The sequence below is a fragment of the Echiichthys vipera genome, assembly GCF_963691815.1.
Source record: "Echiichthys vipera genome assembly, chromosome: 8".
NCBI classification, from domain to species: Eukaryota; Metazoa; Chordata; class Actinopteri; order Perciformes; family Trachinidae; genus Echiichthys; species Echiichthys vipera.
Window position 1 is genome coordinate 18,186,383 of NC_139833.1, and position 27,713 is coordinate 18,214,095.

At 41.2% G+C, this 27,713-nt stretch overlaps 2 protein-coding genes across 6 annotated transcripts in view; one reads left to right on the plus strand and one right to left on the minus strand.

Moving 5' to 3' along the window:
* Positions 1 to 19,010, plus strand: part of snrka (SNF related kinase a) — a 50,880-nt gene extending 31,870 nt beyond the window's left edge. For both annotated transcript variants that reach the window (XM_083918820.1, XM_083918821.1), the window contains exons 4-8: positions 2,833 to 3,045; positions 9,924 to 10,058; positions 14,618 to 14,813; positions 14,932 to 15,041; positions 15,451 to 19,010. In XM_083918820.1, the coding sequence (XP_083774946.1) occupies positions 2,833 to 3,045; positions 9,924 to 10,058; positions 14,618 to 14,813; positions 14,932 to 15,041; positions 15,451 to 16,636 (1,840 nt within the window). In that variant the 3' untranslated portion in view covers positions 16,637 to 19,010. The remainder of the gene's footprint in view (positions 1 to 2,832; positions 3,046 to 9,923; positions 10,059 to 14,617; positions 14,814 to 14,931; positions 15,042 to 15,450) is intronic.
* A 674-nt stretch (positions 19,011 to 19,684) lies between these two features.
* ano10a (anoctamin 10a) overlaps positions 19,685 to 27,713 on the minus strand; it is a 35,062-nt gene continuing 27,033 nt past the window's right edge. For 3 of the 4 annotated variants that reach the window (XM_083919078.1, XM_083919079.1, XM_083919077.1), the window contains one exon: positions 19,685 to 21,751. In XM_083919078.1, the coding sequence (XP_083775204.1) occupies positions 21,667 to 21,751 (85 nt within the window). In that variant the 3' untranslated portion in view covers positions 19,685 to 21,666. The remainder of the gene's footprint in view (positions 21,752 to 27,713) is intronic. The other variant, XR_014593314.1, reaches the window with a different exon arrangement.

Sequence of the window (27,713 nt, forward strand, 5' to 3'; positions counted from 1 at the left end):
GGTCATGAAGGCTTACGCTACGTTGCACCTCATAAACCGAACGGTACACATGTGTACCGAATCGTGACATGCGTACCGAACAGGACAGATTTTTTTGGTAAACCGTTCCACCCCTAATAAATATACTCATTCAATTCCTTTTTATTGGGCATCAACAACCTTGCTTGTACTGTCGAGAAAGTAGACATGTCTGTGTCCATAGAGGCGGATTTTCCTCACTCACTAGGTGGGCGTGGGAAATAAAATCATTGAATCGATACATAAACACTGTTGGTTACTTATGGAGCCAACACAAAAACTATTTTGTAAGGTTGGAAGACAGGCAGATAACTAAATAATGATTGTGTTGTGCAATGTTTATTATATTTCATATCACACACCAATTGTGGTCCTGTAACTTAACTGCGGTAGCATCACATCACTGTGATGCGGTGATGCAGTTATCATCAGAGCTTATTGAGACCTTTTTTTTTTTCGCTTTTTGTGTTAGTTTCACACCCATTGTCACTAAAATTATTCACATACCATACTATATGTGGTCCAAGTAAACCTACAGTATTGTGGGTTCAACAGAGACAGCACCTATTGTATAAGGCCTTGATTGTTCACATTGCATTAAGTCCCATTGCATTGTTTTCATGTCACAAATCGTTTAATCTTTTCTGCCTTTGTCAGTCTGCCATGTACATATTTGTCTTCCTTATTATGCAGATGATAAAGATGGCTTGATTCTGAATGCATGATTCTTTTTTTCCTGTATTAATTTTAGTCTTCTCACTAGATCCCATATCCCACCTAATCCTGTTAAATTGCAATCTCAGCTCTCAACAGTGCCATTTGTGTCGAATTAAGCTCCCAGCTCACCAGCTGTAGATTCACATCCTCATCTCTGTCAAAGCAAATGTCTCACACAGTCTGTCACTGTGCATTATACACCATATAGCCTATTCAACGGCTCCATCTGCTCTTCATCGACATACCGTGTGTTATACAGACAAAACAGGTTAGACTTTACTCGAATAACAAGTCCTGGTCTGACGGACAGCTGAAGTGTTGGCTTCGCTCCAAAAAGAAAGTATCCACCCAGGGAGAGTGCTAGCATCTGAGCCTCTTGCAAATGATTGTCTGAGTAGTAAAGTTTAACGGACGACTGAGCCAATCCAATGGATCGGTATTGGGGTCAATCCGGACATATTTAATGGATCGGTATCAGTTAAAGTGAAGGTCACAATCTGATCCTCTCCTTACTGTGCTCGACTGTGTTTTGTCCAGCTCAGCCCTGCAGCTCAGCCCTCCCTTGCGGTAGCCAGGCTCTAGACTGCGAGTGTATCAGCCAGCAGTTCTCAGTTAAAGCCGACACAGACCTTCGCTTTCACCAGTTAAAATGTCAAAAACATTGATGCCGGCAAGTATTAAATATCACATAATCAAGATTATTCGAGCTGGCCATCATTTTGCATAATCATTAGATTCCACAAACAAGGGAATTTAAAGCCAATGTTACAAAAGTGAATTTGCAGGTTGGTGCATTTTCATCTGCTGTGTTTTACATGAATGAACTCTCTTGAAGGTCATATCAGCTGATGCTAATACAAGTGAATTGTGTGTGTAACTTTGTTCTTGAAGCAACTGGGCTTGGTTATTTGTCTAGGAAGACGTTTCACCACTCATCCAAGAGGCTTCATTAGTTCATGTACGCATCTGACCAGGCTAGGACTGGTCCGACTAACTGGTGTGGAGATCCAGGTATTTAACCTCCCACAAGGGTGATGATGTCACTGAAACCCTTTGTGCTCCAAGTGCCAAAGACCGACGTTAGAGTGGCCGTCGTTGGAGTCACATGGGGCCATTTGTGAACAGTTGTTCTCTGAGGTTAGATCGTTGAATCTGCTGGGAAGGGATGAAAGGGCAGCATTGTAAATTGGAGATAAGTGGGGTCTCAGAGCCTACTCACACTGTCCTTTTGGCCGCGGCCAAAACCGTTTTTTCAGCTAAAGCCTAGTACCTTTACTAGTTAGTTGGACCAGTCCCAGCCTGGTCAGATGCGTACATGAACTGATGATCTCGGTTTGAGAGGTGAAACGTCTTCCTAGACAAATAACCAAGTCCAGTTGCTTTTGACTGAAATTGCTTTGAGGATAACTCTAACACCATTGAACAGCTGGGAATTTTTTTGTAGATTCCTCAACACCAAGAGAGTGATACATCTCCTCCTGTGTCGCATCAGTTTCAGGAGTCACATTCTCACAGTTAATCTTTCTTTCATATCATATCAATAATTTAAGATTTTGAACATTATACTTTAATTCTACCTGCACACAAATGGTTTATACCCTCTGCCGATATGAACGAAAACTATCAGCAAAAAAACAAAACTGAAGGAATTCGACAATGGTAGGACACGTTTTAACATAGTGAGTCACACCATTCACTCATCAATTGTTCTGACAACATGCTCCTGATGGGTCTGTTCCCTCAGGCTGAAGCGGCAGGTGGAGACATTCAACCACCTGGGAAGCAGTCAGTCAGCACCGGTACTTCACAAGCATGCAGATGGGCTCTTCAAGACCCAGGAGCATTTATTTATCCTCAAGTGACTCATCTAGTTTGCTCTCACTTTGAACATAACATCCGGGTACAGCTATCTTACACTGCCAGCATTAACCAGGACCAAATGTCCACATCTTTCGTCACACTATCATCAGTAAAACCGATAATGTGTAACCATTTTGCAGGATTTCCGTTTCCATTAGATTAATTTGTTTGTGCTCTTTCTCTTTTTTCCCCTTCCACTCTTCCTATCCCACTACTCTTTTCTCCTCATGGCTTCAGTCTGATAGACCGTATGCTTCAGAGGGATCCCAAGCGACGGGCTTCCCTGGAGGAGATTGAGAGCCATGCCTGGCTGCAGGGGGTCGACCCATCCCCAGCAACCAAGTACAACACTCCCCTGGTCTCCCACAAAAATCTGTCAGATGAGGAACACAACAGCATCATTCAGCGCATGGTGCTAGGAGACATCGCCGACCGAGAGGCCATAGTGGAGTAAGTTGCGCTATGTTTGTCTTTCTCTCTGGTGTTCTGGAGTAAAGAGCTCAAGGATGTGCTTTTTTGTGCACAAGAATTTAACATAGCTTCCCTTGCTTGGCGATGCTCTGTGACATTGCTCACATATAGGTTTGATGTAACACCCTGCCTTTCATTGGCCATTTACCTTAAAGGGGGATTACACCCATTTTTGAAATGCATGCATGTTATTCTTATGGTCGAGGAAGGGTCAATCAATATTTGTGGACATGAGCTGGTGGCTCACAACATTTCAAGGCTGCTAATGGAAACCAGTACCACCATTTCATAGGACTTGTATGTAATAATTCCACATTTATTTATTTCAGTAAGGTTTCATTTCATAATTGCACATTTATTTATTTATGGGGCCTTTTATTTCATTACGCGTTTCAAATCCTCGCACAAAATCACTGAGCACCATATTATCTGGTAATTCAACAGTAAATAATTTTCACCCACACACATGAATTACAACTAGACCCACAGTCTGCATACAGCCAAATGCCGTCACGCTGTTCCATTTTTAATGCCTTCATAAAATGTGATTCAACCTGTCTCTGTTTCACTTCGGTATGCTGAGGTGTGAGGAGCCATATAACACAGCACACTCTTTCATTTAAAGAAACGTCCTCTCTTCGCCCTGCGGCTATAAGAGAAACCTGCTGTGCTGCTACATGCTGAGGGAGGGCTGCACGAGAGAACATTTCCAAAATAAAAGAGTGAACAGCTGTTGATTTCAGAGTCATGATTTCAGGTTGGCACTTGTTCCTGTCAGCATTTGTTTCACAGTTTACCTTTTCTCTATTGGCTACCTGGGGTGTGATGGTGAGAAACACACACACAGCACTTTGAGTGTCGACTAGGGTTGCAAAATTCTGTGAATATTAAAAGTGGAAACTTTCCATGGGGAAAAAATAGAAACAAAATTAACATATCACAGACGGATTATTTTCTTATTATTCATATAGAATATGCAGGCAAAAACAAACATTTTACTATCATAAGCAGATGTATTTGAAAACCTGTCTCATAGAAATGAAGGGAAAAACAGAAATTTAGTTTCCTGTTGCATGCGTTGGTGTGCGTGTTCTCAAACAGGGCCGAATTGCAATTTTAGGGCGGCTGATGTTGGTGGGATGATGATGATGATGGTTCAAATTCAATTAAATAGACATGCATTTAACATGCCAGTCCACAGTGGTTAAGTTAGACTTTCTTAAACATTCTGTTATCTATTATTACCCGCCATTGTCCTTCTTAAAATGATAAAGATATATTTCATTTATTCATTTTAATATTTTAGTAATTAAAATATACAGAACAAGCTTATAAATTATGCATTTATAAGGGTTTGGGACACCGACAGGTGCAGTCACTTTTCATGTCAACGCTATGCAAAGAAGTGTTGGTCAAGTCTTCAGTACAGCATAGGAGTGGATTGGTTTACCCAAAAAAATCTGTCCCGTTCGGTACGCATGTCACGGTTCGGTATACGTGTGTACCGTTCGGTTTATGAGGTGCAACGTATCGTAAGTCTTCTTCATGATAGCTGCCCTTTCTCATGTCCAACGCTACGTCTCAGCGCGCCAAGTCCTGGTGCGCTGGAACACTTGCTTCATGCCACAACGCTACACACGCTCCCACTACGCACGTTCCCGCTACGCTCTTCTTCGTGGGTTTCTGAATCCTCTTGGCAACAGCTCGCTAAGCTTCGCTCTATTGTTGTTGTTCTCAATTGTTTCAGTCTGGTTAAATCTGTGGTTAAATCACCACATCAACTTTTCTTTCTACTCTGAAAAAAAGAAAAGTTGACACAGAAAACCGTCACTTCACCAGATAAGTTTTAGTTTCCGTCTCTGTGAAGCCTGTGTTTACTCTGCAGCCACATCTGAGTGTAAAGAGGAGAAGTTGATAAAAATCCTGCTACTCTGCATTTATGTTACGTTCATTAGGGTTAGTCCAGTTTTTGATGAATAAACTAATGTTTCATATGTGCTTGTCAGCCTGGTAAAGTAACTAGTTACTGAAGTAATCAGATAAATGTAGTGGAGTAAAAAGTAGAATATTTCCACTGATTTATAGTGGAGGAGAAGTATAAAGTAGCATGAAAAGAAAATACTCAAGTAAAGGAGAAGAGCCTCAAACTTTACTTTAGTCCAATAATTGAGTGTAAACCTCTGGTTAACAGGTTTGTTCATTCAACAAGGATTGTTTTTGACAAACTTGTTGCACTTTGAGGCCTATGACTAATATTTACATTGATAAAATAAAGACAATATACTGTATGTACTCCTATGTCGCTGCATTGTTTTACAATATCCATTAATGTGATGCTCATATTTTTCTGGCCCCTCATTTTGGATCATTTTCATCAACCGGCCTCAAATCCAAATGAATTAAATAACCCTGATGTAGCCTATTTCAGCCTGTTCAGTGATTGCTGTTTGTGCGTATTTTAGTGAAAAAAAACTATTTTCTTGTTTTTTTTCTAAGATTTGATAATGTAAAAGTGATTATATTCTTACTTAGAAGGCAAACAATTGTTTACCTTTTTGCCAACTAAATATATAAATGCGTAAATGTAGCAATGTCTCTCCTACTGTTTCAAAATCTCACTTCACTGTCATTTAAGATTGTTACAGTAATCCTTAAACAAGCTGCCTCATTATTTCAGTTTTTGCATGATTGCATGACAGGTCCTTAAGAATATCTGATTAATAAAAGAATCTAATTATTAGGCTATAGATCTGATACATGTTATTTTTAGAATCTAAAAAGTGACAGCGGAGAACACTTAAAACACTGCGGCCAAATATGTTATCAGAATTTCGTGCTTGTCCATTATTTTCTACCGCATCCATCCCTGCAGAGCAGAGGAGACAGGTGAAGTGAAGATTAGGTTGTCGCTACTGGTTAGAAACAGGCTCGATTGTACATTATTGTAGATCGCCCTCAGTGTTCTGTCAAAATGACAGACGGCCTTCAGATTCTCCCATCAAAAAAAGTCTGTCAATGACCGAAAATACACAACCTCAGAATGCTGAAAGACCTACTATCTCTTTTTTAGGTGCATTTCCTCCCATATCAGTTCACTATTAAAAGGGTAAGAATTGTATATAGAAAGTCCCAAAATGATCTCCCCTTGTATTGGCCAGAATTTTTCTGGAAATATACCGACTCTTAGTTTCGATTAGGGATGGGCGTGAGTGATCAATTCCTGGAGTAGTCCTTGTTTCAAATTAACCTGATTGGTAAACAACAGCAGTCAAGTTTTTTGTGTGCACACGTGTGCTGCACCTACTGCGCGTGCGTGTGTGTGTGTGTGTGTGTGCGCGTGTGTGTTGACAGTTCTGTGGAAAAGCTCATGAGATACTAAACATCTGTAGCTCAAAGGCTTCCCCTCTGGGCATCAATCTTTGATGGATCTGTTGTGTCAGAGTGTGTGTGACATTGTTACGACATTCGTGCTATACGATATATCTACTCCTGTTTGGTACAGTTTCTTTTTCAGAAGCGTGTCACACAACAAAGAGCTTGCCTAGCTATCCCAGACTATGCGGTAAAAAAACCCTCAAAAGTCAAAACTCTTGAAGGTTTTTCGTTAGCTACAGTCTGACTGCCAGTCAATCAGCTGTGGCCGTCTTGATTCAATTGAACAGTGGCACCACATTTAGTAATAGAAATTTCTGAATGAAAATACAAATTGCAGATGTTTAACATTAAACGCCCCTTGAGCTGCTCAGAGGCTTTTATCGAGACACCTGTTAAAATGGGTTATAACAATAGGGGAATGACCCATTTCAGACAGGAACATTTAAGCTCAGAGTGAGAGTATAAGCACACATGCACAGTGCATAAATGCTCTCATTCCTCCACTGTGTGTACAGCTGTTGGCAGCATTGGTTTTATTAATATGCAGAGATTAAGCACTAATGCTACCGGCTGCTAAGATATATGGGCTTTGAATACAGACTTCAGACAATCCATCTGGGTCACAGAGGTCAGCCGGTACAATGTATTTATTTAATTTAATTATATAGCCTGGTCCTTGAGACGTGTTAGACTGTGAGATGTTTATCTATAGTTCAGGTCAGTTTGGTTGTTTTCTTGGGGTGTAGAAAGGGTGTAATGTAATGTCAACCTAACTGTTATTTATTAGCAATAACTTTAAGAAACATCTTGTAAGGGAGAATGTTGTTCTGGATCTTTTATTCAAGGACACTAATATATTACACACACACACACACACACACACATCTCATCTCATATATATATATATATATATATATATATATATATATATATATATATATATATAACAAAGTAGCAAACATCTCTTCTCTTTACTATATATATATATATATATATATATATATATATATATATATATATATATATATGCATATGTACAGTAAAAGAGAAGAGATGTTTGCTACTTTGTTTTACATTTCTCTTAAATATTCCTCGCCTGCTAGCTGTGTGCAGTAGTGCTGCCATTTTTCTTAATGAATTCAGGCACAACCCAAATACCAATACCATAGAGTGTAGTCTCTATATTTCCCTGTGGCATCATACAACTGTACGATGCGTCTTGGGACGTGGTGAGACTCAGAATTTAAATCGTGACTCCAGTTCCTTCATTATACCTTCCCCAGAAACAATCCCAACGTGCTGCTTATAAATCTTGCTGTCTTATAGGTGATTGCCTTTGTACGAGCTCCTGCCTCCTGAGGAGGAGACTGTGTGTGAAAAGCAGGCAGGCAGATGAGGTTGTACAGTTGAATTTGCCTCACTTGGGTGGCAGCTAGCAGATGATTCCTCAGATGTGTTGTAGTTGTTGAGTAAGGCAGCTGCTTTTTACAACGTCAGCAAACAGCCTTATCTTTGTCAGTCATTGTGTCATCTGCGGTGTAGAAGCAAAAAAGTACTTGATGATTTGGTGTCATGATTCTTTGTTCTCAGGGCGTAATAGGTGCCGTTTATAGGGAGCACCCTCTGTTGGACCATCAGAATGTAATGTGTTCTCTTGTTCAAACAAAAGTCAAAATCATTGTAGTAATTTAGTAATAATAAGAAGTGACAGCATTAGTTCGCAGTCAAGTGATGGCGTCTGCTCTGACACTACCTCTATGGAATGCAGGTTTGAAGCTTTGCCAATCTAAATATTGCGGTGAGACAGACATCTAAAACTTGACAACATGCTTCGCCTGACATCAAAACCTGCCAGACAGGCTTGACTTCTGACGCAGTGACACAGTGCTGTGTTTGGGGGAAAACTTCAACCACAGCACAGTTTCCTGCTGCTGGAATACGTCCTTCCCTGTTGTGTTGTGGTGTTTGGATTGCTGCAGGGTTTCCACTAAGCCCATGCGTCAGTGCTGTGCGGTTTGCCGTTCTCCTGTGGAAAGTTCTTGTGTTGGTGTTGCTGAAATAATTCACTTGCTTTCGTATTTTCATTTCTTTTATGTTAAAGTTGTTGACATATGCAGAGCTGAAACAATTCATTGGATTCTTCAATGGACAGAAAATCAATCTGCAACTATTTTGATAATCACATATTAGTTTTTACAGGGTCCCTACACAGTATGGAAAAATATGGAATTTAATTTGAGTAATTTCCAGGTCTGGATAAGTTTGAAAAAAGGGAAAAGACTATGGAAAAATGTTTGTGTTGTTTCCAGACTATTATCTCACTTTCTAAAAAGAAATATATTAATAAATAACAAATAAAAACAAGCTTACCAACGCAACACAGCCGGCCTGTAGATGATATGAAACTAATCAAGCTGGCTGTAGAATGGTGCCAGGTTACCATGGTTACCATTTGCTGTGCGACTGTGATTCTCATTTATATATTTTTTTTCCATATATGTTGTCTACATTTTATTCATAATTTATTTTTATTTATGATTATTTTATATATTTACAAGTTTATTTACTCCATCTAAAGCCAATGAAGCAAAGACGAGTTTTCGTTCGTAGTTCCTGGTTAATTGTCCATCCCTACTGTTACTGTCTGTAGGGGGTGCAGGTACACAGTTAATAATTGTACTCTTTTAGCATTTAGCTTGAATACAATGCTGTGCATTGAACATGTCTCGGTTTGGAGTTCATGCACTTATATGAGCTACAATACGTATGTTAAAAATGTTGTGTAATTACTTGGCAACATAATGGCATACATCACTCAGAATTTAACATACGTGTTTTAAGTTGGGTTTTAAAACAATTTATTTACATAAGCATCTTATAATTGGCATTCAGATGTTTAATATTGACTGAAAAGTCCTCAGAGGAGTCTGGAAATTTAAGTCTGGAAAAGTCTGGAATTTTGAAATGGAAAATATTTAGTAACCCTGTTTTTAAAATCATTTTTTTAAGCCAAAATGCAAAACATTTGTTGGTTCCAGCTTCTAAAATATGTTTGCTGTTTTTTCATGTCATATATGATCGTAAACTAAATATATTTGGGATTATGACTGTTAGTCGGATAAAACAAGACATGAAGAGGTCACCTTGGGCTGTGGGAAATTATAGCATTTTCACCTTTTATTCACTATTTTACAGACAAAACAATCAGGAAGATAATAAACAGATCTATTATGAAATTATTAGTTGCAGCCCTAGAAATATGTAGAAATCTGCAAATTCAACCACTCACAAGCCACATTTATTTAGTGCCGTGGTGGCTGAGATATGAGTTATTGTGACATTCGACAGTTGATCAATGCCCTGTAATACACAGAATGTCATATTGTGTTATTAGATTATTTTTTAATTGAATTGTCCGTAATATAGATATTTCCATTATTGGTTATTGCCCTTGACTCTGTTCTTAATGTGTGTTGTTTTAGTGCCCTGGAGACCAATAAATACAACCATATCACGGCCACATACTACCTGCTAGCAGAGAGGATCCTGAGGGAGAAGCAGGAGAAGGAGGTCCAGACTCGCTCCTCCAGCCCGAGCAACATCAAGGCACACTTCAGGTAAAGAACAAACACAACTTTATTTGAACCAAAGGAGAATCTTTCTCCCGCTGTGAAGAGCGTGGCGAAAAAATATCACTGCTCATCATCATGAGTCATGGTATGAGCTGAGAAGAGGGTAATTGACCTATCACACTTGACCGCCCTTCACTGCAGCCTGTCTGCCTCCCCCTAGGCAAAGCCCAGCCGGAGTTGCTTAAGACTGAGTTAGAGCTCCAAAGGTTTCATTTCCATTTCTGGGGTCACTGGGCCTCCACCTGCTGGGCTCAGGAGAGGTGGAGTGGAGGAAATGGAAGAGAAAATAGTTGGAACTATTAACGGATTCTTCGCTATATTTCAAATCTGGACTTTAGTTTCTTTCTTTTTGCATCATCATTCTAACTCATGTGATGTGTTTTACATTCTTCCCATTCCCTGGTGAGGTAAGTGATGAAAGTTTGACTCCGCTCAGTCATTATAAATCGTAAAAGGTAAGAAAAGTTGATCCCTTTAGCTTACCAAGTATTTCCTCTTTGCTTCCTTGCCAACATTGTTCCTTTTCAAAGGAAGAATGGAGCTGGATGGTGTACAGTTCTAAAAGGAAGAGCGAAGAGAGGAAGGAAGAGGAGGCTTCAGTAGGAGACATTTCTCTTCCTGAAGTCTAAGAAATCCTTTTATAAGCCAATTTCAAGCATGTAGGCAATAGTTTTTCTTTACATCCAAGATGTTTTTTTGTTTTATTACATCGCTATTATTGAAAACATTCAAGATTTAAAGATTAAACACAGCTAATAGGAAACATTTTTCAGTGTTGCCTACAGACAGACTGTATGTACATGGCAACAGTGACCTGTAGGTGACAATAGGTGTTTTCAGGTTGGAGGAACATTTTCATAGTTCTAAGAACATCACACACCAATGTCTTGCTACGTTTTGTTGTTAAATTTGTTCTTGAGAAAGGTCCTTAGAAAATTATATGAAAATTCATGGAGTGTTTTTAAACTGCAGAATGCACCTTTGCACCTGTGTTCTTATAATGATAAATCTCATTGTAAATTCAAAGCATGTGCCAGTTTATCCTAATTAGCTCCCCGCCATTCTACATAAAAGGGTGCGAATCCTGCAGGGCCGTGTGCACACAGAAATTGAGAAGAAAAGTTGAGAGAATCGAGTCAAGAATTACAGAATGAAAGTCTAAAGAGGATGGCGCATTAGCCTCCAAATGTAAAAAAAAAATTAAAAACAATTGAGCTGTCATATTAAGTTGCACTCTGCAAGAAGATCTACATGGTCCTGGAAGACTTGTTCTCTCCTCAGGGGAATATCTTGCAGCAGCAGTAAATATGCCATTGTACAAGTAGCCTGGGTGCAGTAATAGGTCGACTTTGGGCCTTTAAATAGCACGATCAATTCCTATTGGATGGCAGGGTTCACAATTAACATAATAAATGTGACTTGAAGTGGTAGTGTAGTGTTTATTGCATTTCAAAAACTATAATGCTTTGTAATATAATGAAAATAATTATTGAAAATATTATTGTAATTTAAGTCCTTTAATATTATACAATGTGAGGACTTGGGCGGTGGGTTTATTGCACTTTGATCTTAGAGAGGGATGGGATTGAGGGGAGAAGGGTTTGTGCATTTTACTGCCTGAGGAAAGAGGCTGTTTTTATATCTGTTGGTTCTGGTTCTCACTGATCTGTATCTTTTCCCAGAGGGGGGGGCAGGTGATGTCCAGGGTGAGTGGGGTCCTTTACAGTACAGCTGGCTCGCTTTTGGAGTCCAGTGTAGATGTCTCTGAGGGGCAGGGGGGTGGTAGTGTGTCTCGATGACACGCTCTACTGCCCTCGCCACCCACTGCAGGTCCTTCCTGTCCTCTTTTGTGCAGCTGGCACACCGTACAGCAGTAGGTCAGGAGGCTCTCTACCACTGTATGACAGAAGTTGGTCGGCAGGTGGTGAGGGAGATGAGCGTGCTTTAACTTTGTGAGGAAGTGAAGCGTCTGTTGGACTATTTCTTGAAATCCACAATCAGTTCCTTGGTTTTTGTCCAGGTTATTGTGGGAACACCATTCTGTCAGATGCTGAACCCCCTCCCTGTAGTCTGACCTGTTGTTATCGTTATCAGTCGTACTGTACTAGATTCTGTTCTTACCTGAGAAGACGGTTGGTGAATGAGGCCCACGGTTCTAAGGATCCCCCCTTTTATTGTGTTCGCACTAAGAACAATTCAAAACAATTTTGAAAAACCAAAGATTGTAGTTCTCATAATGCTGTTCTCCCCAGGGGGCTGTTCCTCTCAGGGAGTCCGTTTGGTCCGAAAATGCTGAACGATGAGCTGATGTCTATAGGCCTCTATGGCGGGCCGGGCCATTCCTCATGCTGTGAAATCAGAATGTTTGTGCAGGTGGACGGTTGCTTTTGATATGCAGTCCAGTGTAGAAAGTGTACAAGGTGTAACACTTACATATCAGTACTGCCAATCACACACTGCAGGTGTCATCATTCATCTTTATTTTTACATTGACAGAATGGATGTTTAGCCTGCTACATCTTCAGATCACTGGAATATCTGGAGTCGTAAATGTTTGCATGTTTGCATGTTTGTATCATGGCTGTATAAAGAGAATTGGATTCAGTGTTTGAGGCAGAGCCCCGTTCATCCATATGAAAACTGCTCAGTGGCACATGAAGCCAAAAAGGTTCAACTGCTGCGTCTAAAAATACCCGGATGATTGGCACTGCTTCCGCACTAAGGGCATAGAGCAGGCTGACTATGGCCTGCAGCCGTCTAGTTACGGTTTAGCTCTTTGCTAACTTGAATGGGGATTAAATGATTTAATGGTGTGGCTCTTCTAGACTTTCCAAATGTAAAGAATCAGACAGAATGGATCAAATTCTGATGGTCAAACGAGCCATTTTCGTGGGAGCTGTGATGCTCCGAATTTATTCACTGATTTGTAGATGCTTCTTTCACCATTTTAGTCAATAGGGAAAAGTATTTTTGGGCCCAGTAGCAACAAAGAAGTACAGAGGAGTTGCAATTCCACCGTTTGGCCACTATGTCAAATTGGCTTCAAAGCCCAGCGCGCTGACCTGAGCTATTCACAGAACGATAGACTAGTGTGTGCCTAAAAATGAGTCTTATTTATGATGGTTTACATAGAATTAAATGTAAATGTTTGTCTTGGAAATACTTGTTTTCATAAATGGTGTGCTTTTTTGACAAAAATGTCTGAGAACCACTGCGAAAGACAAGTAACTTACCAGTGTCTGCAGCCACCAAGAGCCAGTGCTGGGAGAAGGAGTGGGAATAATTTATCCAAGCACTGACTCTTGTGAAAAAGCCACAACAGAACCAGCAGTTCTTTAGTATTAATTGGAATCAGACCAATGGTAATCACAGACAAAATTGCAAATTTGATAATTAAAAAAAAAAATCATGCAGATTCCATAGAGTCCTACATTAGTGATTGAAGCTGACTGGAGATTTGAAAAGGATGTCTAAGTTTCCTACCGATTCATACCACTATAAGAGTCATTTTAAAGACATCTTGAGTTTTCAATTTTTTTTCCAGATGCTTAGCACGGGTTAGAGTAATTTTAGGCCCAGCAGGCTTGCATTACACTGGGGGAAACCCTGAGCGATGACACACTTCTCCCATAAGCTGGCACACTTGTGTTTTCTTTCACTGTTGTTTGGAAAAAAGGCTTCCATCTCTCAGTTATTGTACACAGGATGGCACTGTGTCCTACATTAGTATAATGTAATTATATTTTGACGCTGACTAATCGGCTTTACAAACTCTGTTCCGCATGTCTTCCAGGTCTAGAGACTGAAGGCAGACTTTGTTTAATTGGTGCATTACTCACTGTCAGTAAATGGCAGAGCTGTGGTTTAGCTAACAATGAAAACATACACAGTGTGGCCTTTGTGCGGCAGCGCTATGAGACAATGACAAACACTGAATAAAGCACATAGAGGTCCTGCGATCAGAATCACATCTGTTGGGCTTATTAGGTAAAAAAAACAAGAGTCTTAGCTGAGTGCAGTGATGGCAGCTTTTTACAGAGGAGATGGATTCACTCAACCCACTTGGGTCAGAAACGTGTCGTATGACGTTTCCATATCTCAGTGGAACCACTTCCGCAGTATCCATCATCTCCCTGCTCCATTGCAGATATAATCTACCATGTATAACTCTGAGAAAAAGTTTCTACTAGCTGATAAATTTGCAAATCACTTGAGGAGGGAAGACATTGACTATAAATCTTGTGTTAAAGCATACAGAGTTCACCGGAGACCGTACACTTTTGAACCGCTCCTGAAGAGATTTTACTATTCATGCATGGTTCAGAAAATCCTTACATAAAGAACTTCAACCAATTCTGAAAGAAATTGTCATGAGACTAGACAAAAAAAATATATTTTAAAAAAGGAAAGAAAAGGACAAAGGTACAAGACTGTGTACATAATGAATAAATAAATATGATTTCACTTACATAACCCCACTGTTAAGTGCAATACTTTAACTTAAAAATGTATAAAAAGTTGAATCCTCTGTTTTATCTCTACAGGCAGTCATGGCCCACCAGAATGGACATGCACCAGGACATAGAGGACAGCCTTGCAGCATCCTCTATCTCCCACGCTGGAGGCCCCCAGTCCCCGGCCCGTAGCACAGAGAACCTGCTCAACGGACATCGCTCCAAAGGCCTGATGGAGCTGGGCCGACGCGAGGACACAACAGACTCTCCAGGGCCACCAGCGCAGGTACGCTCATGTTCATCACACTTGGTTTTTCATTTTCCAACACTGGGAATATTTAAGGAATGTGGCTGTTGAATGCACTGGATACTTAACATCCTGTTTTAATTTGCTCTAATTCCAGGGAACATCTGCTGCTGCCTCAGGCCCCGCTCCTGGGTCTGGTTCTGGGACCACCAGGGTCCCCACACCATCTACCTCAGCAGCAGCCAAGCAGCGAACCTGCCTGTTCAGGTGGGACATATTTGGATTCCCTTTTCAGTTTCAGTGTTGTAATTTTGTGCCTTTCCAAAACGTTCTCATCCATTATGACTGAAAGAAAAAGGGTTTAGTGTGGAACCACAGTAGTTATCAAACAAAGGCCAAACGTTGTTGGATTCCAGCTTCTCAGATTTAAAGATTTCCCACTTTACAGCAATTTAAACTAAATATTTATGGACTTTGGAACCTTCAACTCTGATGGTTTTGATCCGATCAACTAATGATCTAGAAAATAATAGGAATATTATTTTATCATGAAAATAATCATTAGTTCCAGCCCTCCTTGAATGAAAAATTGTCTCACATGGTGTTGCTCTGTGATCCTGTTCTATGGTAACTGGTAAACAAAGTCACATCAGTCATGTCTCATGTTTTTTTTCAGGGTGATGGAGGATGAAGAGGAAGAGGAAGAGCAGGACCCATCTCCTCACCCGACCCAGGTGATCCTGAGGCGTAAGCCCCCCTCCATCACCAACCGCCTCACCTCCAGGAAGAGCGCCCCGGTTCTCAACCAGATCTTCGAGGAGGAAGGGGAGTCGGACGATGATTTTGACATGGACGAGGGCCTGCCGCCCAAACTTAGTCGCCTCAAGATGAACATGGCCGGGAACCCCGCCAGCGTGAGCGCCGGTGCCGGCTCCTCCTCATCCCCGGGGTCCACGCAGAAGCGCTACCACCGCCGCAAGAGCCAGGGGAGGGGGTCGTCGTGTTCAAGCTCAGAGACGAGCGACGACGACTCTGAGAGCCACCGCAGGCGTCTGGATAAAGACTCTGGCTTTGGTTATGGATGGAACAGAAGGGACAGCAGTGAGGGGCCTCCTGGCAGCTCCGGGGGCAACGGTGGAGGCAGCAGCTCAGGGCAGAGTAAGCCTCCCGGAGAGGGAGGGGGAACCTCTGGGCCAGACAGGGGGAGTCCTCCTGGCGGGGGCGGCAACGGAGGAGGAGGCGGTGGTGGGGGAGGTGGTGGTGGTGGGGGAGGAGGAGGAGGAGGAGGGGGTAATAAAGGACAAGACAGCCCCTCCAGTTGTTGTAACAACAGTAGCACTACTAACCCCTCCCTCAGCTCTCTGTCCCGCTCGTCCCGCACGACGAGCCGCAGCACCGAGCTGGTAGAGAGCCTGAAGCTGATGAGTCTGTGCCTCAGCTCTCAGCTGCAGCACCACCGCGGGGGGCGTGGGGGCCGAGGAGGAGGAGGGGGGAAGTTCATCATAGACCCCGGCAGCCTCTCAGGAGGGAGCGTGAAAATCCAGGAGAAATCAGCCTGGAGGATGTGCATTGGCTCCACCGGGAGCTTGGACACCATCACCCTCCCCACTACCACCCTGCCTCGCACCCACACTGCACACCACCACCACCACCACCGCAAAACAGCGGCGCACGGCTCCCCCGGCACGCAGGCGGGGCCAGGCGTAAGGGACACTCGCAGCAACCTGGGCGCTCTGAAAAACGGCGTGCTTCAACTACCTCTGTGTGAGAAGACCATCTCCGTCAACATCCAGCGGGGCGGAGGCTCCAGAGACGGCCTGCTCTGTACCTCGGCTCCGGTCAACTGCTGCCAAGTCATCTGAAAGCTCTCTGACTCGTCCGGCTTCTCCCTTCATGTTCACTTCTCAGTCCCTCTTCACTTTGGATCGGTTTGAACACATTAGTTGCGGTGTTTAGCTGTAGCAGATCGCTGAGCTCACATCACCTCACCTTCAACACACCTGCCTTCTACACCCGTTTCGAATGCTACCACTCCATTGAACGGCCATTCTCAGTGGTTATCGGCCTCATAGTTATGGGTTAGAAGGAGCCCGCTACACCAACTGCCTAACAACCGCTGACGCCCATTCAATCAGCTGGTAACATTCAAACCTGGTGCTTTCTGCTGTTGTCTCACCGTTCTGTCACTGAGGGGCATCTTCTTTGCTTTTAACATTTATCAGTGTTATTCTGGTTTTATGTCCCCCACCCACCCTGCTGATTAGTGGAACTAATATTTATTTTTAAAAGTTAATAAAATGCTGGTTTTAGAACATATTAAAATGAGGAAGGTTTGATTTGATGGTAATTGGATATAGGATGGAAAACATGATCGTAGAAGCTGTGCTGTGCAGGGACATTTTACAAGAATAAAGTCAATATTTCAAAGAAAAGGTCAATATTATGAGACCAAAGTCATAATTTAGGAATAAAGTCGTAATGTTACAAATAAGTCAGAGATTCATTGATTGATTGAAAAAAGTAATTTTTTAAGGGTTAAGTTCAGGCTCACAAATTGTCTTGCTTTAAACCCCTGCAGATTGTAATTTTACTATAAAAAATGTAATGATTTAAGATAAAGTTGTAATTTTGAGGAAAAGGTCAATGTCAAGAATAGTCAGACAAGAACTTTATTCTCATAATACCAAGTATTATTATAATAATGTAACTTCCTTGTAATGTTGTTTTTATTCCACTAATGTGACTTTTGTCTTACATTTAAAATCACAACTTTATTCTCCAAAAAATGATTAAAATATGACGTTTTCTAAAAGAAAATTCTCATAACAGCAGCCCTGATCCTTTGTGGTTAAAAATAAAAAATACAAATATTGGAATAGTTCCAGTGCTGTACAGTAGCAGGCAGCTGACGCAGAAAACAGAAACACTCCTCTCCTCTGAATGTTACGTTAGCTAGCAGCCGGGTTATAAAGTGGATTACATTTCTATGAATACGTGCAGGAATCTTTTTATTTTGACTCCAGTCTGGACAATCTGTTTTATGTTGTTTTTAAAAATGCTTTCTACAAGAATGAATTCAGCTCATTTGTCAAAACCCCTTTAAATCTGGACAGTGGTTCTTTACGGAGGCGACACAGTTTTACTTAAACCAATGAGACAGCAGGAGGAAACCTGGTGGTTGTGCACTCTGTAGCAAGATAACGTTACTGCTGACCGTATATTTGAAATGAGATATTCTTGTTTTTTTTGTATTCATATTTGTGTGTTGCTGTAGTTGCTGATAGAGAACATTAGTTATGTCTGGCTCTCACTACCAATATCCAAGTAGTCTGTTCTGATTTGACCTCTGCTGGCTTCTTTCAGTCCCACCTGCACCCACATGTCACCCAAAGCTTACTGCACAACATGTGGGTGCAGTGTGTTGACTCGTGTATGGAGTATGTATATACAGTATGTTGAAAAGTAAAGTTTATTTTTAAAACTTGTACATTTTTTGGAACGATCTGCTGTTTGAAAATGCGGACAAGGGTAGGTAGGTGTGTGTGTGTGTGTGCGTGTGTGTGTGTGTGCGTGTGCGTGTGTGTGTACCTGCACAGATGACAAAGCTCTCGATTTCCAGCTTTAAAGGAGCTGACTGAGAGATGGATAGATGAAAGACAGTAAAGGGGAAATTATTTTAAGGGCATTGGCAATAAGCTAACCGGAGTGTTGCAGCTATTTGTACAGAAACATGTTTATTAGTTTCATTTTAATTTTTTTTTCAATTCCAAACTTGTGCAGCCTTACAACGGCCACATTGGACTGAACAGAAAAAAAGGAAAGCTTTGTTTCAGATATTTTTTGTTGTCTCTTTGGTTGTTGTCTGAGTTTTCTTTTTAAAACCAAATGTAAATAAGTTGTAAATACGGTGCTCTTTCTCTTGATCTAGAACAGCGGAGTGAACCCTTTGGTGCATAGCTGTACAGTAATCTAGCCTTATGATAATTAGTAATACTGTATGGGTGTCTCAGCTAAAAACAAAGCCTATTCATACTGTCAGGTCTGTTTGACTGTTGTCTAACTCAGCTGTATCCAGGTGAATGACGTGCATGTGTTTTAATGTTTGACATTCAATGACACCGAGGAGAGAGAATCAGCCCCAAATGTACTGGACCAAAAAGCAGCAGAAGAAGAAAAAGGAGAGAAAAAAAAAGTTGGAGCTGACAGAAATATTCAGTGTATTATTCTGTAGTTGATACCTGTTGTCAGAAGTTACATATAGCTATGGTAATATCCAAAAATAAAATGTGGAATACTGTCTCATACATGTGGTCTTCTGGGACTTTCTTGTTTGATTCTCTAGTGCGGAGTTATTCTCCATGACTCAAGTGACAAATCATCTCATTGAGCTGAAGGGCCAGAAAACCAAAACAATGAGCAGAAGGACACTAAAATGCTCCATAGAGCTGAAGGGGACTGAAAAGTGGGTGACAAATGTCAGTTTATTTACTACAAACGAGTATAATATATATAATCAATTTGACCCATCGATGATATCAGATTATTGATTAACGCAGCTTTAAACCGTATGATTGAGTTAGAGTTGGAGACTTGAGGCTGTGATCCTGGTCGTTAAAGGTGTTGAAAAGCAGGGAGTTGTGATCAACGTGCTACATGACACTGAGGAGGTTTTACTCTCTATGCTTGGCACACTCTCCGCTTCTCTACTCAGGTTACCCATAATCCAGACCAGATGGCACACTCCCAGTTTATCCAGTAGAGTTGATCTTTCAATGAACTTGCCTCCTCATTTCCTCACAAACATCGTGGAGCTTCAACCAGGAACTAAGAAAGCGGAGTTCCTGGTCGACATGTTTCAAATCCAATAATGCTGCAAACACACAGCTGGACACATTTAATTTCCTTCTGCATGAGGTTTCAATCTACTTTATTCTCCACAGCAGTTTCAATACATTAAGTAATGTAAATAACACGACTGTGCGCGTAGAGCATAGAAAAAAACTCTTTCAGTTAGGTATTGCAATTCAAGGCACCAGGGGTGTAAGAAGAGTGCATGGTTTGACTTCAAGTCATATGAATCTACACTGGAAGTAACAGACTGATATTATTACTAGCTGATAATACCCTGGTTACGTCACATGCTACAATAAGACAGCCCAACAAAAATCAACATTTGTCATGTGGAAGCAAAAAAGGAAAGTCATTATTTCAATCTTATAAGCAACTGAATGTGTGAACTGTGAGAATTAATCACAACTGAATATTTAACTAAATTCATGGCATTTTATTTTGAAAACCATCTTCTGTGAATAGAATTCCCAGAAAGCAATGTCAAGTTTCGCAGTGTCCAATATTCCGATATGAAACTCCAGGATCTCTCTTGGATCACCTGACTGTAACCTGACAGGACGGAGCTCTTACTTTCCATTCAGGCTGGATAGATTTTTAGTTGTAGCCCCAATGTTAAAGATCGAATTTCATATCTTGTATTTTGATTTTGATTAGATTTTTGATTCGATTTTGAAATCCAAAAGTGAGCAACAAAGTTTGAGCAACATAAATACAGCTTTTTATATTTTGCTTTCTATTGGCAATTTGACTTTCTTTCAGAATTTCTGAGCACTTCCTTTTACGTTTTAGAAATGTCACCACATAAATCCAGATGGATGATTTTCAAAGTAAAATATTGTGTTTAACATCTCAATGCAACTCAAGTATTTATTTAGTGATTACATTTCACAGTGAAGGCTCATTTATGCTCCCTTCACCTAACAGATTTGAAAAAAGATACGTTCATTTTGAACGCTGTAACCGTCACTGCCTACGTACAGTACCAATGCATCTTTTACATTGGTAAAGATGTTAAGCAATACAACCACTAGAGAGCAGCAGAGTCAAAAGTCTCTGACAACAACAAACGTGGCGACGGTTGAGGAGATCATAATGGTGAAACAGCGTTGTAGAGGGCGATAGTCATCGTAGACATCATGAATAAAGCAAACATTACTATATCTAGGTCATACATCGCCATTCTGTCCTGCCATTTATTAAAATTTCTTCGCAAGACACAACCATAGTGTTCTATGGTTGTGTCTTGCGAAGAAACTGGCTACACAGCCCTCATGATTCCCGGTTATACTGCTCCGTTACGCCGTATTCGTACCCTTTGAGAGCAAATAGTGACAAAATCAACGCAGAGTACGGACAGAAGGCTCCGTCCGTCTCAAACATTTAGCATGAATTGGCTTTTAGGGTTTTTTTTGCTTATAAGAGTGAAAACTTCATGGCCACTTTTTGCTTCCATACTTGGAGTGCAGGTCTCAAGATAATATACATGGTGCATATGTTCAATTACAAGCAGCTTTAATACTTAAAGACAGTCATTTAGGATGGAGGCTTTGGTTTGCAACGTATACACCATCTCCCTGCACGCTTAGAACTCATTAGTAATTACGTGGACAAATTGAAACATTTGCATGATTACCACATTACTGATTATACTCAACCCAAAGAAAAGAACGCATATATAGCGGAAAATAGTGTACTTTCACCAACCGTCATGGATATAAAATGAATGTTTGCTACAGTATAGGATGTGATTATACAGCATTCGTCTGTGATTTCAACACCTGTTTATCCCACCACACCACCCCAACATGAATCCTCACTTCAGTCCATCCTCGTTTAGAGACCAACATAACACATCAGGTACAAAGCTGTGTATCCAAAACAGGAGAAGTTCACCGAGAAACACCCCATTCAGTGAAGCTGTGAAAATATTACAGATAAGCAGCGCACCACTGTGTAAGAAACCAGCCGCACAAACTTCAGAGTGGTTTGGTCTTAATACATACGTGTAAATGTGCGTCAGTGTAAACAACTGTGACACCTGTTAAAGCTGTGCGAAGCGGCTGCCGACGGTCCTCCTCTCCTCCTCACTGGATGGTCTTACTGAGCTCCGAGGCTTCGAGCATTTTCTGAAACACAGCAACAGATTCATGAGGTTGTGTTTCAATACAGGAAGCTGTGTGTGTGTGTGTGTGTGTGTGTGTGTGTGTGTGTGTGTGTGTGTGTGTGTGTGTGTGTGTGTGTGTCTGTGTGTGGTCAGGGTTGGCATCCATACTGCTTTGTTGGTTGTGCATTTATTGAAATAAGCAGCAGAAAGCCAACTTCCCACCAACCCTCTGGCTGTGTGATAATGTGCAGGTATCCAAGGAGAGACTTTGTACTATTTGTATTTTAGTACTTATTTTCATAGTTTTGGCCCTCATTTGTATTATTAATAACAACATTGCACCACCACCAACAGTGCACCACCACCAACAGTGCACGTTAATAGTTGACATCACTAAAAAGGATTCAGACAGGGCAAGGAACACGAGCAAACGATCAAAAACTAAAGGCTTGTGTTGTAAACATTCGTCAGTTTACTCTTTACTTTCTCACTACAATAACTTTCATGAGAACAATGGAAGGGCCTCAGTTTGCTTCAAAAGATCAATGTCCCACACCTGTTACCACATTTCTGAGTGCACGATCAGCAGGGGTTGTGTCCGACAACAATCTGACAACCAAGCCACCTAATGCACACATGAACTTTACAACTGGTAAAACCAAGTGAGGCACCATGAATGGCTTTAAGGAGAGAGAGAGTACAAAAGTGCCATCCAGCAAGACTGCAAACACACGCAGAGAGACGCAGAAGTGTTGGAGAGAGATCCGGGGCGATGTGACGGATGCAGCCGGGCAGCGTGACGGAGGCGAAGGTAGTGTGACGCAACTATGTGACTGAAGCACGCGGAGGTCTTTATCATAACCGACACGATGCCAAGACTATGAAAATAGGCCCCAAGTTCTCCTTTAACCAACTCAATCAGGACACTCACCTAGAGATTTGAACCATTTATTGCAGCAATATGTCTTTTAGTTCGCTGGTGTGGCGCTGCTTACCTGACACTGACTGTGCCAGAGCTGGTGTTACCTGTTTCCTAAGTGTCCTGTCTCATTTACTTAATAGTCCCACTCCAGACACGTTTTAAAGTATGTCAAAAAATAAAAAGGTCAGACATTTTAGAGGACAGAAACGTAAAGGACATATTTTTTGAGTGGTGGGGGACTTTAAGTTCTGAGCAGTGTTTTTTTTTTTTTTTTAAATAACATTGCCTGAGAGTAAAAGGCTGCAGGGTCTGGATAGTCTCTGGCAGATGGAGTGTGTCAGGGACTAAAGGACGAGCTCTCTGGATCGTACAGGAAAGGCGGGCGGGTATTGTTTGTAACACTCTGCTGACAGCTCGTCTTAGTGAGGGTCATCATGAGCAGGAGAGTGGAGTTACACTGTAAGCAAAAACTTGATCCTGAAACACAGATCTGATCTTTTGACAGCTGTCCCGACATCACAAGTCTGTCCGCTGGGGTTTTCCCGACAAGGTTAGACAGGAGCGGAAAGTGCAAGTCTGTGTAGTAAATGTAAGGATGGAAATGGACTCTTCACACTCTCCAACACTTTCTTGCTCTTTATTAACTCACAGTCAACGACTTTGAGGACGCCCCTCTTCTCTTGGTCTCTGCTGAGGCAGCCGTTTAGATTCAGTGCAGATTCTTCAGAGGGCTTTAACGCAAACTGACCCCCAGGAACATAAAGGGGCAATTACAGCCTTTCAATAACAATCAGAAAGACTGGATCCTTCCTCTAGAGGATAATCAAGAGAATGGATGTGTTTAAATGAACAGGATGTCTACTTTTAGGGATTTTTGGCAGATGACTTTGCAAAGTATTGTGCATATTATTTTGAGGATAGTTTGCACATTGGTCAAATGAGTTTTTTACTTCTCTGAATTTTAGGTCTGAGGACAGAAGGTGTCTTATACAGACTGTAAAGCCCCTGAAGCTGGCAGAGTGGTGGCTTTGTTCCACTACAATGCAGTGTATTACAACATGGTACAGAGGAAAATTGATTCCTATTGGCTTCAGGGTGTGTTTTATTTTCAGATGCCTGACAAAGCTCTGGAAGAGTTCAAAACGTCCTTCAGCTGGAAGTTTACTGGTAAATTACTTGTGATCCAACATAAAGTTTTCATTTTTAAAGAGTATTATTTGCTAATGTTATTAAACATTACTGGTGTTTTGATCACTAACAGGTCGTATTGAATCCATTAATTGATAGATTGATGAAGTCATCTGTTTTGAATGATTAAATAAGAGCATACGTTTCTGCTTTAGTCTGTTTTCTATTTTAAACTACCAATCGTTAATGGACACAATCAGCAGTTCTAGTTTCTAGGACATCTCCATCTGATCGTAAAAACATTCAACCCTCTCTTTGTGTGGGAGCCACTTCCTGCTCAACATGTTTCCGATATGTATGTATGTAATGTGTGTGTGTGTGTGTGTGTGTGTGTGTGTGTGTGTGTGTGTGTATGTGTGTGAGTTTAAGTGTAGTGACCAAGCCGGTGCTGTAGGTATGAAGTTTTTAGCATGAAGGGTTTTAGTGAGATGCCTGCATGATTGTCTGATAGGGGATCTTAACAAAGCTGTGACAGCGACGCTGGTGTTGTTTTTACCTTGTGAGTCTGTGTGTGTCTGTGTGTGTGTGTGTGTGTGTGTGTGTGTGTGTGTGTGTGTGTGTGTGTGTGTGTGTGTGTGTGTGTGTGTGTGTGTGTGTGTGTGTGTGTGTGTGTGTGTGTGTGTGTGTGCGTGTGTGTGTGTGTGTGTGTGTGTGTGTCAGGATGAAAAATGTGGTTCTGGAGACATCTACTGTACAGGAACTAACAAAGAGGCGGTTTGAGCATTTTGCTTGGTGTTTATATGTCTGTCTGCAGATAGATTGTGTCACAGAGATAGCATCACAACCATGCAAAATACAGTCAAGACTTCACAGGTGTGTTGTTCTTATGTCTCCTAAAATGTCTGACTTTGACTATACTGACTTATATCTGTGCATAGTTTGCCACGAGAGAGGACATTCCTCTATTAAAGTGGAATTTCTCAATGAGGGAGAAAAAGTAGACATGCTTTCAGCCCCTTTTTGAGTATTAGAATATGTACATACTTTAAAACATGTCTGGAGGGAGACTTTAAACACGGCTGCACCACGGGCCTGGCAACAGCAAATTCTCAAAATACCTGTAGCAGTAACATTAATCAAAATAGTTGCCACTTACATGTATTTTCCTATCCATCAACTGATCAATTAATCCACTAATTGTTTCGCCACATTGACTCAAGGTTGCCCTGTTAGGACAATGTCCTGCTCCGGACGCCATACTCAATGCACGTATGGTGCAGGTTCTTCCAGGGGTAGTGTTGTTGATTGTGATTGGTCAAGGATGACTATAATAAACAAACACTGACCCCCTTTTACTACAGCATCTGGATCAACCAGAACAACCAATACTTTATAAAATAATGTAGAACACTTTTTGGGCAAACAAATATGTCCAGGGCCTCATTCATATTTGGTTGAAGGAAGGCCATTGAAAGGAAGCAATTATCATTGCGCTCGTCAAAGCGGCCCCACTCCACTGACAAAATCGCACAATAACACAAACAAACCAACCGACCGAGGCAGCGGTAAATGAGCAAGTCCGGTGTTCGGAGGTGTAAAGTGTATTTGTCAGTGGACTCTGGTGGATTTGACGACAGCATAGCAGCATAGAGCGGTTTCCAAAAAAAAACCCTAACTATACTAGGTAAAATACTGAGCCCTCTGAGAACTCACACCAACTTCACTGTCACTTTGCACACCCTTCCCTGCTCGCAAAAGTCACTCGAGATCACATGAGCAACAACTGTGTTCCGTCCGTCATAAAATAAACTCTCCCTCCTATAGGAGGCTAATAATGCATGTGTGCAATGTGTTCTGTTTTCAATAAGAACCACGGGCATCATTTCATATGTATGCACTGGGATGCCATCGAATGGAAAAATCTCAGCTGTATTTCCTGTTTCGCTATATAATGAAGCCAGGGTTAAGGTTTCATTCTGCTGTGACTGATTGGCTCAGATGGCGGCAAAGAGGAAGGTGACTTGTAGCTGGAGGAGAGCAGCCAAGAAAGTCACTTGTCAGTCTGATCAAGTGTCTCCTGCGGGAATGTTTCCCTCATCACTTTATCACTGCTCTCCTGTGACTGTGTGCATGGTGGTGGGCAGAGCCAGTGAGTAGTTGCATTAATATTCTAAAGAAGGGCATGGGGGGCAGCTTTAATCACATCAAACTGTATAATTTTCAAATGTAATTGAAACATAATAACTCGCAGTATCATTTCTGTACATCCTAAAACACTCTTGTAGTTTCAGGTTCACCCATACCTCATGCATGTGAAACAGCTCTCCTTACTCTGAACTACATTCACCATCTCTTTGTATGTCACCTTTCTGCACTTCAGTCATTGTAGTTCTTATAAACTCTCATAAATGCTTTCATTTCCCTTTATGTGCACATTAGTCCTGATCGAGGAATGTCACACTGCAGAGATTCAAGTCCAGCTGTCAGAAATCAGCAGACACAAACACAACAGATGTGGCAGTGGTGGTGTTAGGGGGTATTAATAGAAAATATTAATCCAGCTGTCAGCGATGTGTCCTGAGAGCAGCGTAAACCGTGAAAGGGAGATATAGCGGGAATGTCTGAACATGACGTTAGACGCTAAATAACGTTCTTAAATAATTCTTTATTTAAATGGTCAGCAATCGACCGATACTGAACATGGTGTTGTTTATTTCATTTTTATTTATTAGAGTTCATTTCTACGATGTATAACAATGTTAAATTTTATCTATTAAAGTTAGGAAAGTAGCCTTCTTTGCAGAGTGATACCAGTGCGATATTGGTGCAAAATCAACATAGAAAAAATTCACTATACTGGTCCGCCATATTGGTAATCTGTGAAATTTTCCTAAAAATTGATATTGGTCCCAAAAATCCCATATTAGTCAGGCTCTATACTAAAGCAAAGTGGTCCATGACAAACACAAGAGGTGGTCAAGGGAACGTGACAAATACTAGACGGAATAATATCATCGGCTGCAGAGGGAGCTGTTGGTAACATTGCAACATGTGCAGATATCTGTTTGGAGAGGAATCTGTACAAGACTGGAGCTACTGGTCTGGACCACTCGTGAGTGCCGTTCGTCACTAAGAGACAATTCCAAACATGTTCATCAGCTTCATGCATGAGGCACTTTGATGAATGTTAAAGATCTGTGAGCTCAGTTCCTCGCTCCTACTGCATTTTGTGTGCAGCTGCTCTGGCTAAAGTGGTTTGAACGCCACAATCAAAAACAGCCAAAATACAAAACTGTCAAATGTTTCTGCAACAAATTGTGTTAATTCAGTTTCTTCTAACCAAGCAGTCTAACTGTTGTCCAACTGTCTACTTCAGTCAATACGTATATTGTAAAGATTTGCTTCAAGTAGCAGTCTAACTACAGAGCCTATAGAAAGTCATGATACCCTTTTAAATAAATGGTCGCTTTATTGTTTTTTAGCCTGAAATGATAAATACATAAAAAAATATAATTTTTCAGCGTGATTTACACATTTTGCCTAACAAAATTCAAGTGAATCTTTCTTTTTTTTCAAAATTTCTGTAAATTAATAAAAAATGTAAAACCAGAATAGCAGGGTTGGAAAATTGATGAGTCCCTTTAGAATAACCCTTACACACCAAGTGGAAGGCATACGGCACCACCCAGACCTGGCCTAAATCGGACAGCTCCTCCAAACTGGATGACCGAGCCAGGAAAAGATTGATCAGGGAAGCTACCAAGAGGCCCATGGTGACCTTGAAGGAGTTACAAGTCTTAATAGCAGAGGTCGGTCTGTGCATGTGACAACAATTTCACAAGTTGTATGTTTATGTATGGCAGGATGGCAAGAAAGAAGCCTCTTCTGAAAAAATGTCCGAATATTGTTTACAGTATGCCAAAAAACATATTAA